Raw genomic sequence first — 16748 nt, 5'->3', positions numbered from 1 at the left:
TGTGCAGTTGCCTCTCCTGTGTCCCCTGCTGGGACCTGGCCTGCAACCCAGGCATGTGGCCTGACTAGGAATTGAACCATGATCCTCTGATTCGCAGGCCCATACTCAATCCAGAGCTACACCAGCCAGGGCAGGAAATAGCTCATTTTCAACAATTATTTATCAAATAAGCGTCAGCTCCAATATTACTGCAGGCTAAGAATTGATCGTCAATTTACAAGAGACACTGGGTTGGGGACTGTCGCACAAAGCAAAGGGCCCCTGTGGGATTCCCACTCGGGGCCCACGCCTGGGCTGCAGGTCAGGTCCCAGGTGGTGCATGCAGGAGGCAGCCAACTGATGTTTCTCTTGCACATGGTTGTTTCTCTCCCTTCCCCCCTCTCTGAAAATAAATAAAATCTTTCTTTTAATGTTTTTAAGGGATTAAAAACATTCACAATGGCATTCAGAATATAAAGCCAGCTTTAGACAACCAATTTATTGTTGAGACACCCAGTCCAAGGAAAGGGAGGCTGGCAGCGAAGAGGGACAGCAAACCCCAGGGGGCTCGCGTGGCTTGCCGGGGGAGGTTTCTCACCAGACTCCAACACTCACACCAGTTTCACAGGGCATAAATGAACTCTGAAGAGTTGGCCAAACGGACTGCAGGACTCACTGAGCTTCTTTAATGCCTGCATTCAAATTTTGCATAAGCAAGCTTGCTTCCGCACCGTGGATGTGCCCAACAAGGCTGAAATCCTTATCCAAGAGATAGGCACTCTGTGGACGGAGGACCCCGGCCCGAGAAGGCCGCCACCTCGCGTGGAACTGGGCTGGGCAGCCACAGCATCTCCCTTTGCAGTGTGTTACACAGCTCCCTTAAATTACCTCATTGGATTTATTTGATCCTACAAAAACCAGAAACAAGATGGTGACTAAGTCCCTAAACAATGACCACAAGGTGATCTAAACCTTCTGGAGGAAAAAGGAAAGTCCCCAGGAAGCAGAACTTGTCACCAGGCAAGCCAGCAGCCTTGGGCAAAACTGCAGCCAAAATCCTACAGCCAGAGACAGATAAGAGAGGGAAAGAGAGGAAGTTGGGGAAGAAAAAGAAACGTTCATATAATATGTTAATTTATATTCAATACATAAAATACTGGGCTGGGCAAAAGAGCCACACTTTCAACATGCCTGCTCATTCAGAAGTTGGTGAACACTTTGATAAGTGGCCTCAGGCTTGGCCAGAAGGACAAAGCCCCTTTATCAGAAAACAAAGGCACCACAGATTCAGTCCAGAGAGGCAGAGAGAGACAGAAACACAGACAGATGAGAGACAGAAAGAGAGACAGAGACACAGAGACACAGAGAGAGATGAGAGAGAAAGTGAGATGAGAGAGAAAAAGAAATAGAAAGAAAAATAAGCTCCAGGACTGACTGACACTCCTTCTGGATCAATTACATTGAGATTCCCAATTCATTTCGGTCACTTAAGCCAAAGAGATGCAACCTAATTTCCTGCCATCCTTTTATTCTTTGACAGATTGTTAGTTCACTTCAAATCTCTCAACCTGTCAGTTCTCCATTCAGCCTAGCACCCTGAAATGAAAAGTATGTGATCATATATAGTACAACCTTTGAAACATAACAGTTACTAGTATCTGTTACTGCTTATTATTTGACAGGCATGCTGCTACTTTACAGATGAGGAAATTGAGACTTAAAGAGGTGCAATGACTGGCCCCAGGTAACAGCACTAATGTAACTCAAACTGCCTTATAACAGCACAGCGGCCTGCAGTCAGTTGTCAGTTATTAAGTGTACACACCCATTAGGCCATTACGAAATCCAGTTCCCTTTCTTTTTCTCAACAATAAGAGAGTTTTTAGCCCTCACCTCAAGATAGCAAAATCCACCGTAAGGGGATTCAAAATTAATTAGTATAGTACCTCTGCGGGGAAAGATTTTTTTTTAATTCTTACCCAAGGACATTTTTCTTCATTGCTTTTAGAGAGAGAGGAAGAGAGAGGGGAAGGGAGAGAAATGTCGATGAAAGAGAGAAGCATCAACTGGTTGCCTCCCACACACACCTGGACCAGGGCTCAAACCCACAACCTAGGGGTTACAGAACAGTGCTCCAACCAACTGAGCCACACCAGCCAGGGAGGGAATGAACTGTAAGTTGATCTGATGATACTGATGTTAGGTTTGCCTTTTTGAAAGGATGCCTACCCCCCTTCCCCTGCGTGATCTACCTTCTGATCCTCTCCCCAGGCAGCAGGAATGATCGTGCTTGGGGCACAGTTTACAGGACAAACTTTTAGCAGAGACGGACTGAACAGCCGGGAAACAAGCCCCACCCCGCACAGCAGCAGCACCACACTCGTGCCAGCTGTGCCACGTCACATGCACCGCCACCGCTGCTCATCAAGGAAGGGACTTTCAAACGTCAGAGAGATCTAAAAGGGCAATACCTCCCCCTCAAAGGACAATAGGCAAAAAAAAAAAAAAGCAACCTACAAGCCTGTTTAAAATAAACAGAAACAGACCTTAAGGAAATCACTGACAACAGTCCAGCACCCCTAAATTCACCTTTGCTGTGCCAATGAACCTGGGTCTGCTTCAGCCTAAACCGATTAAAGCGAAAACCGATTAAAGCTTCTGTGAGTTTCATTTTGATCTCAGTGCTGCACTGAACTCAGAGTCCAAGAAATCAAGTGAATTTTAATTCCCTTGGAATGTTCCACTAACTGTAAAACACTATGGAATGTTCAGTTCATTTTAGTGTCGGTATTCTTCCCCCTCCAATATGCATGCAGCTACGTTGCTCTCTGTGTCTGTAAGATTTCTTTGTTTTTGTTTGTTTTGCTGTTTGAGAACTCTCATATACACATAAATTTCTATGCCTTAACTGGCAAAATGTCAAAGAATATTCCTCAAAACAAACATTTGTGGTAAATTTTCAGCATAAGCTTGTCTAAGAATTCCAAGATAGGAGAGTTTATCAAGGATCTAAAGTCAGAAATAACCCTTCACATCCTTTTAACAGATTCACTTCATTAAACAACCATAAGGAGCTAGTTAAATGAGGGCAAACTAGGAGTTACTCGGAGAAGGAGATTAAGCAACAACTTTCGTCAGAGGCCGGCCTTAAAATACACAGCAATGCCAGAGCCCGTCTACTTGCAATTTTTCAACAAAAAACAATGAGCTTATAAGTAAGTAGTAGAAATACCCTCTTGGCAGTTGCAGCTTATAATTGTTTGTCCTACCACCCCAGTCTATTTATAAGGCAACTTAGGTTCCTCCAACTTCTACCACGGTGGGTGGAAAACTGGCACTAAACCCAGTGAAAATCAAAGGCAAATGGGCACTTCCAGTCACCCCTTCCTTGCATGCTTAGTAAGAGACACATCATCCACTCCCGCCCTCTGCATCCCACGGTATGAGGCACAGGACGCTGATGCTCTCCTAGCAAGGCCCTTCCGGCACCATAATTGCAGGACTAACAAGTATTTTGCTCCTTGGTTCAGTGATGTCAGCCTGAAACACACTGGAAGTTATTTCAAAATGCCAGCATGTGTAATGTCCCTTAGGTACAGAGTAAGCAAAAAAATAATAAATAACCCGAAGTTGAGCTGACCGCAAAAAAGGGGAAGCGTCTACTGAGCTAAACATGTACGCATAGCACTCAAGAGCAGTGCTCTCAAGATTTCCATCTGCCTAACGGACACATGGTCAAGGCCATGCACAAACAATGCTCCCACCAAGAGGAAGATCCACTTCGAAGTACAAAAATATTAGATTCACTGTTAATGAAAGGAATGCAAGTTAGGTAACAATGAGGCACCTTTATGAAGCTTCCCCTCTATTTTAATGACTATATGCAATGGAGCTAAGGGTGCATGCACTATTTAAATATATAGCCCTAGAGCCACAAAAATGGCCAGAGCCTCATGTTCAGTAAAATCCCACTCTGTACATCTCTCCTAAAAAGACGAATCCAGGATGTTCGCTAGAGTGTTATGCACAGTAGCAAAAATTAGAAACATCCAAGTTTTCCAATATGTGGTGAATAATGCCTGCTGCAGAAAATACAATGTGGACCTAAAAATGATAGCTGACATCATGCAGCAACAACACCTCATAGTTCTAAGTTGAAGTAGCAGGATTCAGCCCTGGCCCAGTGGCTCAGTCCGTTGGAGTGTCAAACCATACGCCAAAAAGCTGTGGGTTTGATTCCCGGGTCCCCAAGTCGGGCACACACAGGAGACAGGAGATCCAGATGGACGTCTGTCTCTCCCCCCGCTGTCACTCTCTACAATCAATAAATATATCCTCGGGTGAGGATTAAATAAATAAATAAATAGGATTCGAATTCACTAGTATGATATTCCTCAGCAAATATAAACAGAGTTACTACATGATTCAGCAATGCCACTTTTGGATCTATATCTGAAAGAATTAAAGCAAGATCTCTAAAAGTTACTTGTACATGTACACAGAGGCATCATTCTCTGTAGCCAAAAGGTGGACGTTACTCAAGTCCACTGACTGACAAATGGATGAACAAAATGTGTTATGTACATAGAGTGGACTATTACTCACACTCAAAGGAAGGAAATTATGACCCACACTGCAACATGGACGAACCTTGAGTGAAATAAGCCAGTTATAAAAGAGGCCAACGCTGTACGATTTCACTTATATTCGATATCTAGAATAGTCAAACTCACAGAAACAGAAAGACGGGTGGTAGTGCCAGGAGCAGGATGGGAGAGAAATGGGGAATGTTAATGGGGAATGTTTAATGGGTAGTCTGAAGTTTTCCAAAATGGGAAAGTTCCTGGAGACTGGATGCACAACAATGTACACGCACTTTAACCCCAGTGACCTGCACTCTTAACAATGGTGAAGATGGCAAATTTTGTTATGTATATTGTTATGTACATACCAGTACAGTATGATTATACACATGTAAAACAAAGGAAAAAAAAACTAGGAAACAATTCCACAAAATTCTATTTGGATTAGGATAGTAAGATAATGAACCATTTTCTCCCAGACTGTGATGTGATTTTTATAGCAATCGTGTTGTTACAAAACTTTTAAGAGCATATTGCTTTAACTACTCAAAGTCCTTCACGGGTGGGGGGTGAAGAGTATGCTTATGAGAAATTACTCAAATTTTTAGATGGGAGCCAAATTTTTAACTAAGGTTTTGCTCTTTACAACAGATGAAAGATGGTCTACACAGACTACTAACTAACTTCCATGAGAGCAGGTTTCAGTCTGTTTTGTTCACCAAATTCCTAGCACCGGTTTGCACATTGTTGTATTCAATACATACCCAGGAAATGAATTCAGAAAACTAACTTCACAATCTCAACATGCATACAACCTTCGCCCAACTGGCATTGATTTCATGAAAACACTTGCTGATTACATTCTAAGTCTCTTAAATCCAAGAGCTTCTAAATCTATTCTTCTGGTCTCCAATTCCCAAATTCATCCTGTTTCGTCCTCTAATTATCTCACTTTGTTTAGCATCTGGAAAAAGAACTGAGTGCTGCAATGTGTAATTAGTAAATTATTCTTAGCTGACTAAATCATGTAGCAGCAGTAAGCAATTACCGGCCAGAAAGTACCTATTTCTCTTGCTGTTTTAATACTCTGTGACATAATGAGCCCTCTTCTCTGTACACTGAGGGCGAAGTTGCAGTTTGAATGCAGTGTAGTTTTATCCCATCAGCTCAGTGTGAAAAAGGGAAGCTCCCCCCACACAGGTTTCACAACCCCCAAGATGCTGCTGGTATGTGTGACCCAATCTAGGCTGAGAAGAAACTATTCCCAACAGTAAAGGGCAAGTTCCCGTTCACAAAGAAAAAGCAGCCCAGCCCACCTCGTGGGCACGCCCTCCAGCCAGCCATCCACCTGCAGCCCATCTAGATGATGGAGCTTCAACCCCAAACAGCAAGAGCTAGCTGCTCTGTTTTAGTAAACTGTTGTCCAACAGAAATACAGTGTGAGCCACCTGTGTGATTTCCAATTTTCCAATAGCCACGTTAAAAAATAAACAGGTAAGCCCTGGCTGGTGTAGCTCAGTGGATTGAGCATGAGCTGCAAACCAAAGGGTCACTGGTTTGATTCCCAGTCAAGGCACTTGCCTGGGTTGTGGGCCAGGTGCCCAGTGGGGGGCCACGTGAGCAGCAACCACACATTGACATTTCTCTCCCTCTCTTTCTCCCTCCCTGCCCCTCTGTCTGAAAACAAATAAATAAAACCTTAAAAAAATATAAACAGGTAAAAATGAATTTCATTCAACTCAGATATCCAAAATATCGTTTTAACATGTAATCAATGTCTTTAAATTATTTGATATATTGGGTAAGTCTCTTCCCTTTGTCTTAGAACTACACTGTGTATTTCGAACTCACAGCATACCCCTCCATTTGGGCCAGCCACACTTAAAAGGCGCAGTCACCACCTGTGGCTGGCGTCCACCCTGATGGACAGATGGCTTTAGCATAATGGTCACTTCTATTTCAGAGTCACTTGTGACCTTTTTACATGTATTTCATTTTAATCATTTTTTATGAACTCAGGCATCCTTCTTAGCGTATCTCCATCCTCCTCCCCTTAAAAAAAAATTAACAAGTAAACCAAAACTGTTGGCCTAGCCAGTGACAGCCAAGCCAGAACTAAGTGAACTAAGAGGAGAAGCCTGGAAAATTAACCTCGTCCCAAGAGATGGGGAGACTCCGGCTGGACTGCCACTCTGTTGAATGCATCTGATGTCGTTCAGCATGACCATGTTTCTGCTGGAGCACACTCACCTGCAATTTCAGGACAGGTGTCAACAGGGAAATGTGACGGGTTTTTCAGGGATAAACGTCTCAGCCAACATTTCCACACCACTCTGTACACAGGGTGTGCTTCTGAAGAACTGAACAGTGAAAAGGCCCCTTTTCACCACTAAAGGAGCAAGCTCTTTAAAGGAAAATTAGAGAGATGTATTGTCTACTCAATGAGCTTTTTAAAAATATGACTACATGAGGCCAAGAGCTTCATTTTGCTCACTGCTCTGTCCCCAGAGCCACGCTTACGTGTGGGGGGCAGAGTGAGAACTCAATAAATCGCTGGGTGCACAAATGAACAGTGGTCTTTCTTAAAATAAAGGAGAATTAGACAAAGTGATATTTTAAATCCTCGCCCAAGGACATTTTTTATTTTTTCACTGCTTTTAGAGAGGAAAGGAGAGAGAGAAACATCGATTGGTCACCTCCCACACACGCCTGACCTGAGCTGGAACCTGCAGCTTCAGTGTACGGTCCCTGACCAGGGACCAAACCCGCAACCTTTCAGTTCACAAGACGAGGTTCCAACCGAGCCACACCTGCCAGAGCTACACACGGTCCTTTTTTAAATGACTACTACATATAAGATACTGTGGAGACTTAGGGTCTACTTGCATGTGGCGAAAATTTGTGTACATTTGTGTATAAAGGAAAAGTAAGAGTACCAAGTACTAGGACATCAATTCATAAAGAGTGGGCTTTCATTTGCCTACTATGTACCAGGCATTTATTTTATGTGTCAATAGACATGCTACTCTCAATCCTCCTTAAATAAGATGTAATCACAAATTATCATTTTTGCTATGAAGGAAAAGCACAGGGCATGGTTCAGGAAAACTTCTCTAAGAAGGTGTCATGTAAGTTGACATGTGAAGAAAAAGTGAGACAATTAATTTCAGGTCCAAATTCTGTGATGGGTAATAACTTGAAAGGAACCAAGAGAAATCTAGTGGGACGAGAGTCCTTATTACATGCTGTTATTTAAATGTTGTTGCACCTGAGAGCTGGGCCTCATAATACACTGCCTGTATTACAAGGCAATGTGCAGAGTGGGCAAAAGTAGGTTTACAGTTGTTAGTATGGAAAATAATACAGTAAATAATACAAGAATAAAATGTGTTTCGTGTACTCACAACTGTAAAGCTACTGCCACCCACCCCTGTATATTAGCTCTCCAATAAGACAAGGACACCATCGGCTAAACTACCTAAGATATGTCCTTTAATTAAATAAGTAGCTCCTCTGCATGCATCTATCATTCATACATCCCCCTGGGTCTTTTTATCAGCCCTTCTGAAGAGGAGCCAGGCTAGCTGATGGCCTTGGGCTTGAGCAAGCCTCAGACTGGGGCCTGTATCAAAAGACAGCCACTTTATGTGGGAAGTCGGGGTAAGCGAGAGCTGCTTGCTCAGGGCTGAGAAGAGCTGGTGATCAAGCCACAGTACAAAGCATTTGGTCAGGCGCATTTTTTTCTCCCAGAAAATGAATGTTTACATTTATGACAGGCACTGACTGCCAAAGGAAGTCTAAAAAGAATAACCACATTATTAGATATTTTTAGCTTTTCCTTTCATAAATATTTTGTGACACTGCTTTCCAAATAATTCCAAATCTTCTGAGTTAACCAGAAGAAAAAAAGGGAGTAAAGAGTGTATTGTTCACATATGAGGATGTATGACATAGGTGAGTAATTTTCTCTTGAGATTCAGTTAAAGGAATGAGTCTTTGTGAGTCCTGCTCACACAAACACAATATTCCATGGATCAATATACTATGTAAGAACACAATACTATGTAAGAGAGCCCTGATAGTGTGGCTCAGCTGATTGAGCACCATCCCGAGAAGCAAAAGGTCGCCAGTTCAATTCCTGATCGGAGCACATGTCTGGGTTGTGGGCCTGATACCCAACTGGGGTTCGTGCAAGAGGCAACCAACTGACGTTTGTCTCACACATCAATGTTTATCTTGCTCTCTTTCTCCCTCTCTTCCCTCTCTCTAAAAATAAATAAACACCTAGAAAAATCATGTCATCTGCAAAAAGTGACAGTTAAAAAATAAGAACACAATATATCAGACACAGTGATGAGATGTGCAGATCACCATGCACCAAGCAAAAGGACTGTTGGGACTGTTTATATTCAATAAGGGGATTAACCCACTTCAGATCAAAAGACACACACAGACTGAAAGTAAAGGGATGGAAACGACCTATCATGCAAATGGAAACAGCAACAACAAAAACTGGGGTAGCAATACTTATATCAGACGCAACGGACTTTAAAACAAAGGCTATATGTAATGACATAAAGAAGGACATTTCGGAATGAGAGGTATTGACCCAATAGGAGACTATCACCCTTGTAAACATTTATGCACCCAATGTAGAAGCACATCAACACGTCGAGCAAATATTGATGGACATAAAGGGGAAGACTGACAGGAAGAGTCATAGTAGGGAACTTGAACACCCCAGTGACATCAACAGATAATCATCCAGATGGAAAACCAACAGGGGAACAGTGGCCTTAAATGACACATTAGATCAGATAGATTTAATTCATATTTTTAGAGTATTTTACTCTAAAACATAATATACATTCTTTTCAAGAATACATGGAACATCTTCCAGAACAGACCACATTACCAGGCCACAAAACAAGTATCAACAAATTTAAGCACACTGAAATTATATACATCTTCTCCAATCACGATGGTATAAAACTAGAAATCAATTACAAGAAAAAAACTGAAGAAAACATATGGAGGCTAAGTAACATACTAAACAATCAATGGGCTAACAAGATCAAGGGAGAAATCAAAAGATACCTTGAGACAAATGAAAACACAACAACCCAAGAATTTATGGGACACAGCCAAAGCAATTCTAAGAGGGAAATTCATAGCCTACCTCAAGAAACAAAAAAAAATCTCAAATAAACAATCTATCCTTATACCTAAAGGAACTAGAAAAATAACAAGCAAAACCCAAAGTGAGTAGAAAGAAGGAAATAAAGATCAGAGCAGAAATAAACAACAGAACCCCCACCAAAAATACAAAAGATCAATGAAACTAAAAGCTTGTTCTTAGAAAACACAAATAAAATTGATAAACTTTAACCGGAGTCACCAAGGAAAAAAAGAGAGGACCCAAATAAACAAAATAGAAAGTGGGAAAAAATGATAATAATATAGAGATTAAAAAAGTTCATATAGCCAAAATACTTTTGATGTTGTAAAATATCATCAAAACTTCTAACAGAAATGCTGAATAGAACAGTGTAACTTATTACTGTTGATTCTAGCATTAAGACACAGAACCAAACAGAGAGCTGCAAAAATATTTAAATTAAAGTAAGGGGAGAATCCATAGGGCAAACCTGAAGCCTGTTATGTAGAGTCTCACAGACCTGCCTTATTAAACCATTCTTCAGTGTAACTTTTTAAAAAGTGTGAGTGGAATAATAAAAGTAAAAAAGTATAAGTGGTTCAGAAGACAATTTCAAGTGTTTCAAGACCTCTTGGATGGAGGGAGGTAAAAGAGGGTAAAGGGGGATAAATGGTGACAGAGGAGACTTGACTCTGGGTGGCGAGCACACAATACGACATGCAGACGATGTGTTATAGAACAGTACACCTGAATAATACACCTACATAATTTTATTAACTAATGTCACCTCAGTAAATTCAATAAAAAATTTTTAAAATAATATAATTTAGAAACAAATTTTTAATTCGAGTATACCATAAAACAAACAAACAAAAAGCCTCTTGACCTTTAAGTAATCTACTTCTAAAGCAAAAATAGGTGTCTCATCTCCTTATTCCTATAAACCATTAAAGGCTCAGGAAGAAAGGTGATCACCCTAGATATGGAATAAAATGTGCTCCAACAGATTAATAATTTTGATCAATTTCTACTCTTGGAAGTTTAACGCATCCTGTACTTACAGGTAGTTTGATTTTATTAAAACTCAGAAAATTATGAATTACGGAACTACCCACATTCTTGGTTCTGCTTGAAACAATACAGTCTACACACAAGTATAAGTTATTAACACTGTAATGAAGATGCATGCAGGAAGGGGGGGTCAGCATTTTAAGAAATTCCTAAATCACAGATGTCCATATTTGTAAAGGAAAAAATCAAAATTTTAAAAAATTTTAAAGATTTATTTCTTTTTATTTAATATTTTATTTATTTACTTTTAGAGAGAGGGGAAGGGAAGGAGAAAGAGTGGGAGAGAAACATCAATGTGTGGGTTGCCTCTTATGTGTCCCCTACTGGGGACCTGGCCTACAACCCAGGCATGTGCCCTGACTGGGAATTGAACCAGCGACCCTTTGCTTCACAGGCCCATGCTCAATCCACTGAACTACACCAGCCAGGGCCAAGGATTTATTTATTTTTAGAGAGAGAGGAATGGAGGGAGAGAGGGAGAGAAACATCAGTTCGTGGTCGCCTCTCACGCACCCCCTACTGGGGACCTGGCCCGCAACCAAGGCATGGCGCCCTGATTGAGAATCAAACCTACAACCTTTTGGTTGCAGGCTGGTGCTCAACCCACTGAGCCACACCAGCCAGGGTGAAGTTTTTTAATTATTTTTATAACCAAGAAGAAACAAAAAGGAAAGTGGAATGTGTCAGAAAACCTGAGTTCCAGCCTTTCCCCTAACTGTGGCCCCTTAGTCAAATCACTTAACAAGGCCTTACCTTTTATCACATTAACACCCCTGAGGGTCCCTGGGAAAATCTTAAGACTATGATACATTTTAAAACCTGTAAAAAGCCAATTATTAACAAATGAAAAAAGCATTCATTCATTCAACTAATACTGTATTCACCAACCAATCACTGTGTCAGGTACTGAGTAGAGCCCTGTGAATACAGCAATGAACATGACACTCCTTCACAAACAGGATATATGGCTTATTCCCTTTATATCCGCCCTACCAGTTTTCAACCCTGTTACTTAAAAAAAAGAGAGAGTACCGCCATAAAATAAGAAAATGGTAACAGTTGCTTTATATTTGTAAAGCTTTTTTGTTATTGTTGGAGACAGAAAATCATTGGGCTATGTTCCTTTGCCTGGCAAAAGAAGAAAGACATTTCTTACCCCTCCCCTCTTCTCCCCATCCTGCATTTACCACAAACAGCTTGCTTTCTCTGGATATTTTCGAGAGTTCTAAAACTACACGTTCCCATCCTTTCCACCAGGTGATCCAGCACCAAAAAAAATCACTATTATGGATAATAGATCCTTATGGCGACACCTCTCTTTCCGCCTCCGTAGAGAAAAAAGATAAATTTCACTACTTGCACTTAATGTCAGAGTGCTCACCTTATTCTTACCATTGCCAGCGTGCTAAAGTGAACAAGGTTTCTCTAACCTTAGGGAAAGATGTCCTGTATTTAAGAGTGCCTTGCTGCCCTGACTGGTGTGGCTCAGTGGATTGAGCACTGGCCTGCAAAGCAAAGGGTCACAGGTTTGATTCCCAGTCAGGGCACATGCCTGGGTTGCAGGCCAGGTCCCCAGCAGAGGGTATGTGAGAGGCAACCACACACTGATGTTTCACTGCTCCTTCTCCCTCCCTTCCCCTCTCTCTAAAAATAAATAAATAAAGTCTTAAAAAAAAAAAAAAGAGTGCCTTGCTTTATAAAGTTTACTTCCTTAACTCACAAATATCACCAGGAATTTAAAGGACTCAATCAATTCTTTAAATAAACTAAAATACCTACTAAAATTCAGAGTTTAGAATATGTTCTCCACTCAGCAAATTAAGTCCTATCATTTAGCATTCTGCATGTGTCATGTCAGACGGGAAAATACACAGGCTTTAGAAAACACAGATTAAGCTCGTCAAGCAAAGAACTAGGTCTGACTGTCCTGATTTTCAGCAAAAACACTTCCAAATACATATAATGTTAGACAGAGTTTAAATGCTAAATTCATATTATATGAGCATAACACATCTAGATGAATATTATATAAAATAGTATAACACAAATATTGTATTGTACCTGTAATAAATTGACAAAAGCATATTTTTTTAAATATTTAAAGTACTAATGCATTCTCACACCATTCCAAGCTGGATACTTAGGCCCTTGTGACAGAACATCTTATACCTGGAAAATCCAAGAACCAGCAAGTTTTCTGGAGATCACTAGCCACCAATCTGGAATAGACTTCAAACCAGCACCATCTCTGACAAGTTCTAGTCAAGGTGTCGAATGGTGAAAGGAACATAAGTGGAAAAATAAAAATACAAAGTGGAGAAAAAGAAGGGAGAAGCCAAGAAAGAAAGTCAGAGTGAAAAAAGCACAAAGAAATGCAATTCTTCTGTAACCCATGGGTAAGAAGGGTATTTCTGATTCCCAAACTTCACAGCAAACTCTCATCATTAGAATACACTCTACTGAAAACACAAGATCACCTGTTTGGGAGTGAATATTTGTGACTGCTCAAAATTCATATGGAGAAGCAAGCCCTAGTGTGAGAACATTTGGAGGGGGTGCCTTTGGGAGGTAATTAGGTCATGAGGGTGGCCTCCGTGGGATTAGTGTCCTTATAAGAGGAAGAGAGATAGGCCTTGCTCCAGGTGAGGACACTGCAAGAAATCAGCTGTCTACCAGCCAGGAAGTCCTGGAACCCAATCATGTGGGCTCCCAGATCTCCAAACTGCTGGCCTTCAGAACTGTGAGAAACAAGTATTTAAGTCACCTAGGCCATGGTATTTGTTATGGCAAGCCGAGATAACTAAGACACCGCTTGATGTGACTAGTAAACATAGTGTGGCCTTGAACCTTAGAAATAAAGAGGGGGCAAGTACAGCACCAAGATTCCACTCTGGGTCGCCTGCTATTGAAAAAGGGTACACGACTCCACTCTTGCCCTCCACGAGCCCTTCTCCTCCTTCTACTGGTTTGGGAGTTAAGAGGTTGAAAAGACTAGGACTTCCGAATCATAAAAAGAAATCTGGCCTCAGAAAGTGGTTAAAGAAATTGAAAAGTCTGGCAAGGAAACCTTCGCAATTACGTGGTCCTCGCCCCTCCCATAACTCATCATCCAGCCCTGAACGATTTTCTTTGCTTCCAAGTCTCCAGGACTAAGTTTGATAGCAATGTTTCGTGCACGCCTTCTTCTTTTTCTTTTTTTAAGAGCAACCAATTTGTTCCATTACAGACGTCTCTAATCTGATGTGAGCCTGGCTGGGTTGGCGCGGCTTCCTGGTGTGGCTCCAGGACCAGGAGGCCGCGGACTCAAGCGCCAGAGTTAGAGGTCCAGCCCAACTGCCCCGTTTCAGGAAAGCCTCTCTGCAAAACACGGCCACGGACGGCAAAACTGGCCCAAGTTCCCTGGCCATCTTTTCCCAAGTCAGGCTTCCCACGGCATGCTTCCTCCTAAAAAGGAAGAAACCGGCCTAAAGCTCAGCTCTCGCCTGCTAGCATTTACCTATCACAGAAACTTGTTTGCAAAACAGATTCGAGGCACCTATAAACTTCACAGGAAATGCAGAACCTCGATAGTCGCAACTCAGATTTAGTGAGCGCCTACTATCGTCAGGCCCGGAGTTTCTCTTAGCGCCTCCTCCCCACCCAGAGGCGCGGGGACCGGGAAGAAAGAAGATAGAAGGCCGGGTCGCCACCGCCACTCCTTGCTATTACACTGCCCTCCAAGCCTCTCAGGGGGCCACAGGCCGCTGAATTGACCAACGCAGAGGGTCAGGGAGGGGACCCGACCGTTGACTCTACGTGGGCGCTAAGGGCGTCCCGGGTGGCAGGGAAAACGCCCGGAGTGGCCATGAGACGCCTCCTCGCTGAGAACTGCCCCCCCGCCCCCCCCGCCCCCCCGGCAGCCGGCCGCCGAAGCCGAGCGGCAGAGGCCGCCTGGCGCGGAAGGCAGGAGCCAGCCCTCAGCCTCCCCGCCCTTCCTCCTCCTTCCCTGGCCCCGGGCGCCCCCAGCACGAGCCCACGTGCACAAACTCAAGGGATCCGAAAAGAAGCCGCTTCTCCCTGGCCCCCTCCTCGTTCCCCACGAGCAACCCCGCCCCGCGGAGACACGTGGCATCGGGGGTCCTACAGCCCACGGACACCCGGGCGCTGTGGGACTGGGGCTGCAGCGCCCGCCGCGCTCACCACTCACTTGCTGGCCCGCGCGGGGCTTGCCCTGGGGCGCTCTCCTGAAGAAGGAGGTCCTGGCGGTGAAGAAGAAGTCCTCGGAGTCCTCCTCCAGGCTGCTGTAGCCGCTGCTCATGCTGCTGGTCCCGTCGCGCGCGGGCCGCCTCCCCCGGGCGCAGGTGGCCAGGCAGGGGGCGCCGCGCCCGCCCACCCCGTGAGGTTCCCGGCGCGCGGCCCAGAGCCGCCGACCCGCAGTCCTGCTGCAGCTGTGACCGCCGCTCAATCCGTCGGTGCCGGCCCCTCCTGCCGCCTCCTCGCAGGGCTCCTGGCGCCGCCCGGCCTCGGAGCGCCCGGCGACCCCGCCTCCCAGGGCCCCGCCCCGAGATCCGCTCCCGGGGAGGCTCCGGTCACGCCCCCTCACGGCCGCAGGTAGGCACGGGTTCCCCGCCCTACTTGCGGTAAAGAACGTGAAAAGCCCCGTTCGAGGAATGTTGTACTGGGACTGTGTTCCGGGTGGTTTCCCCAACCTCCTGGAAACTTCTAAGTCTTCTGTGATCAGTCCACCGCCCCCTCCCGGAGTCCGGCGGGAGGAGGAGACTGCCCGGCCAAGGGGCCCCCAGACCCTCGGGCGTCCTGCAGCGGTTGCGCTCGGAGCTGAACTCTCACGCGGCTCGCCCCTCCGGGAGGGTTGGATATTAGCAGTGATGAGCGAGCGGCGAGCTAACAACAGGGTTGAGTTTATTCAAATGAAAACATCCTGTTCATGCAGTTGAGTTTCGGTTTTTTTCCTGTCGCCCTTCTCTCTAGCAAGGGTTCATTCCCAGATTAGGACAGCCAAGGTCGTTATACTTGTACAGTCCACCTGGTGCAAAGGGCCGGGGTTGGGGGCGGGGGGAAGCCGTGAACTAGTTCTGTAGTTCAAGCTTATTAATTAGTCGCGCTTTTTTAAATGTCCCCTCCCACAACCTGCTTTAAACCGACCATTCAACAACGGGGGTGTACGGTTCAGGGAATTCTATTCGTCTCCTACCAAAAATAAATAAATAAAGGTTCCGTATTTTCTCAAATCCTTCCGGTCGGGTAATCCTCTTTTAAAATGTAAAATTGTCCTCCAAACCACCTGTGGGTACCTGTCAATTACGTCTTTCTGTTTTGGGGTTGATTTAAATAACTCTAGTTTACCTGCGGAGATTCTGTTGGAAAGGCAGTTTCTTGAAGTTTAGCACTGCTATGTTAAGCAGGCGGTAGGAGAGGTTTCATAGGAGGACGGGGGTTAGGAAACAAAGTTTTCACTTTATAGCTAAACGTTCTTGCATTATCTCTAATCTTCAAAACAACTTGATAAAGTAGATCAAACTATTTTATACTCAGTTTACACCTACAGCAGTTGAGGCTTAAAGACAGAAAAGTAGGTTTCTGTCTTTCTGCTTAAAGACAAAAATTGAGCCCTGGCTGGTGTAGCTCAGTGGATTGAGCACAGGCCTGCGAACCAGAGGATCGCGGTATGATTCCCAGTCAGGGCACATGCCTGGGTTGCAGGCTGGTTCCCTGCAGGCCAGTTCCCATCAGGGGATGCACGAAAAGCAACCATACATTGATGTTTCTCTCCCTCTCTCCTTCCCCTCTAAAGATAAATAAATAAAATCTTTAAAAAAAAAAAGACAAAAATTGGCAGGGCTGGGCCAATTCTGATATGAAGTCCAGGTACTCTAGGTACTCTTCCAGATTCTTCTCTGCTTGGTCCCTGGTCAGCCGCGGTCATTTGTGGACTAGTGGGAGGGAGAGCTGCTCTGGAG

The 16748-nt window shown here is 44.0% G+C and overlaps 1 protein-coding gene across 1 annotated transcript in view; it reads right to left on the bottom strand.

Annotated features, from left to right (window-relative positions):
* RASSF3 (Ras association domain family member 3) overlaps positions 1-15299 on the bottom strand; it is a 75702-nt gene extending 60403 nt beyond the window's left edge. The window contains exon 1 of the mRNA XM_037140314.2: positions 14978-15299. Coding sequence (XP_036996209.2) covers positions 14978-15088 — 111 coding nt within the window. The 5' untranslated portion in view covers positions 15089-15299. The remainder of the gene's footprint in view (positions 1-14977) is intronic.
* Positions 15300-16748: the final 1449 nt, after the last annotated feature.

Source organism: Artibeus jamaicensis, unplaced genomic scaffold (assembly GCF_021234435.1).
Source record: "Artibeus jamaicensis isolate MK-2021 breed Jamaican fruit bat unplaced genomic scaffold, CSHL_Jam_final contig_233, whole genome shotgun sequence".
Lineage (NCBI taxonomy): Eukaryota > Metazoa > Chordata > Mammalia > Chiroptera > Phyllostomidae > Artibeus > Artibeus jamaicensis.
This window is presented reverse-complemented; position numbering and strand designations above follow the sequence as displayed.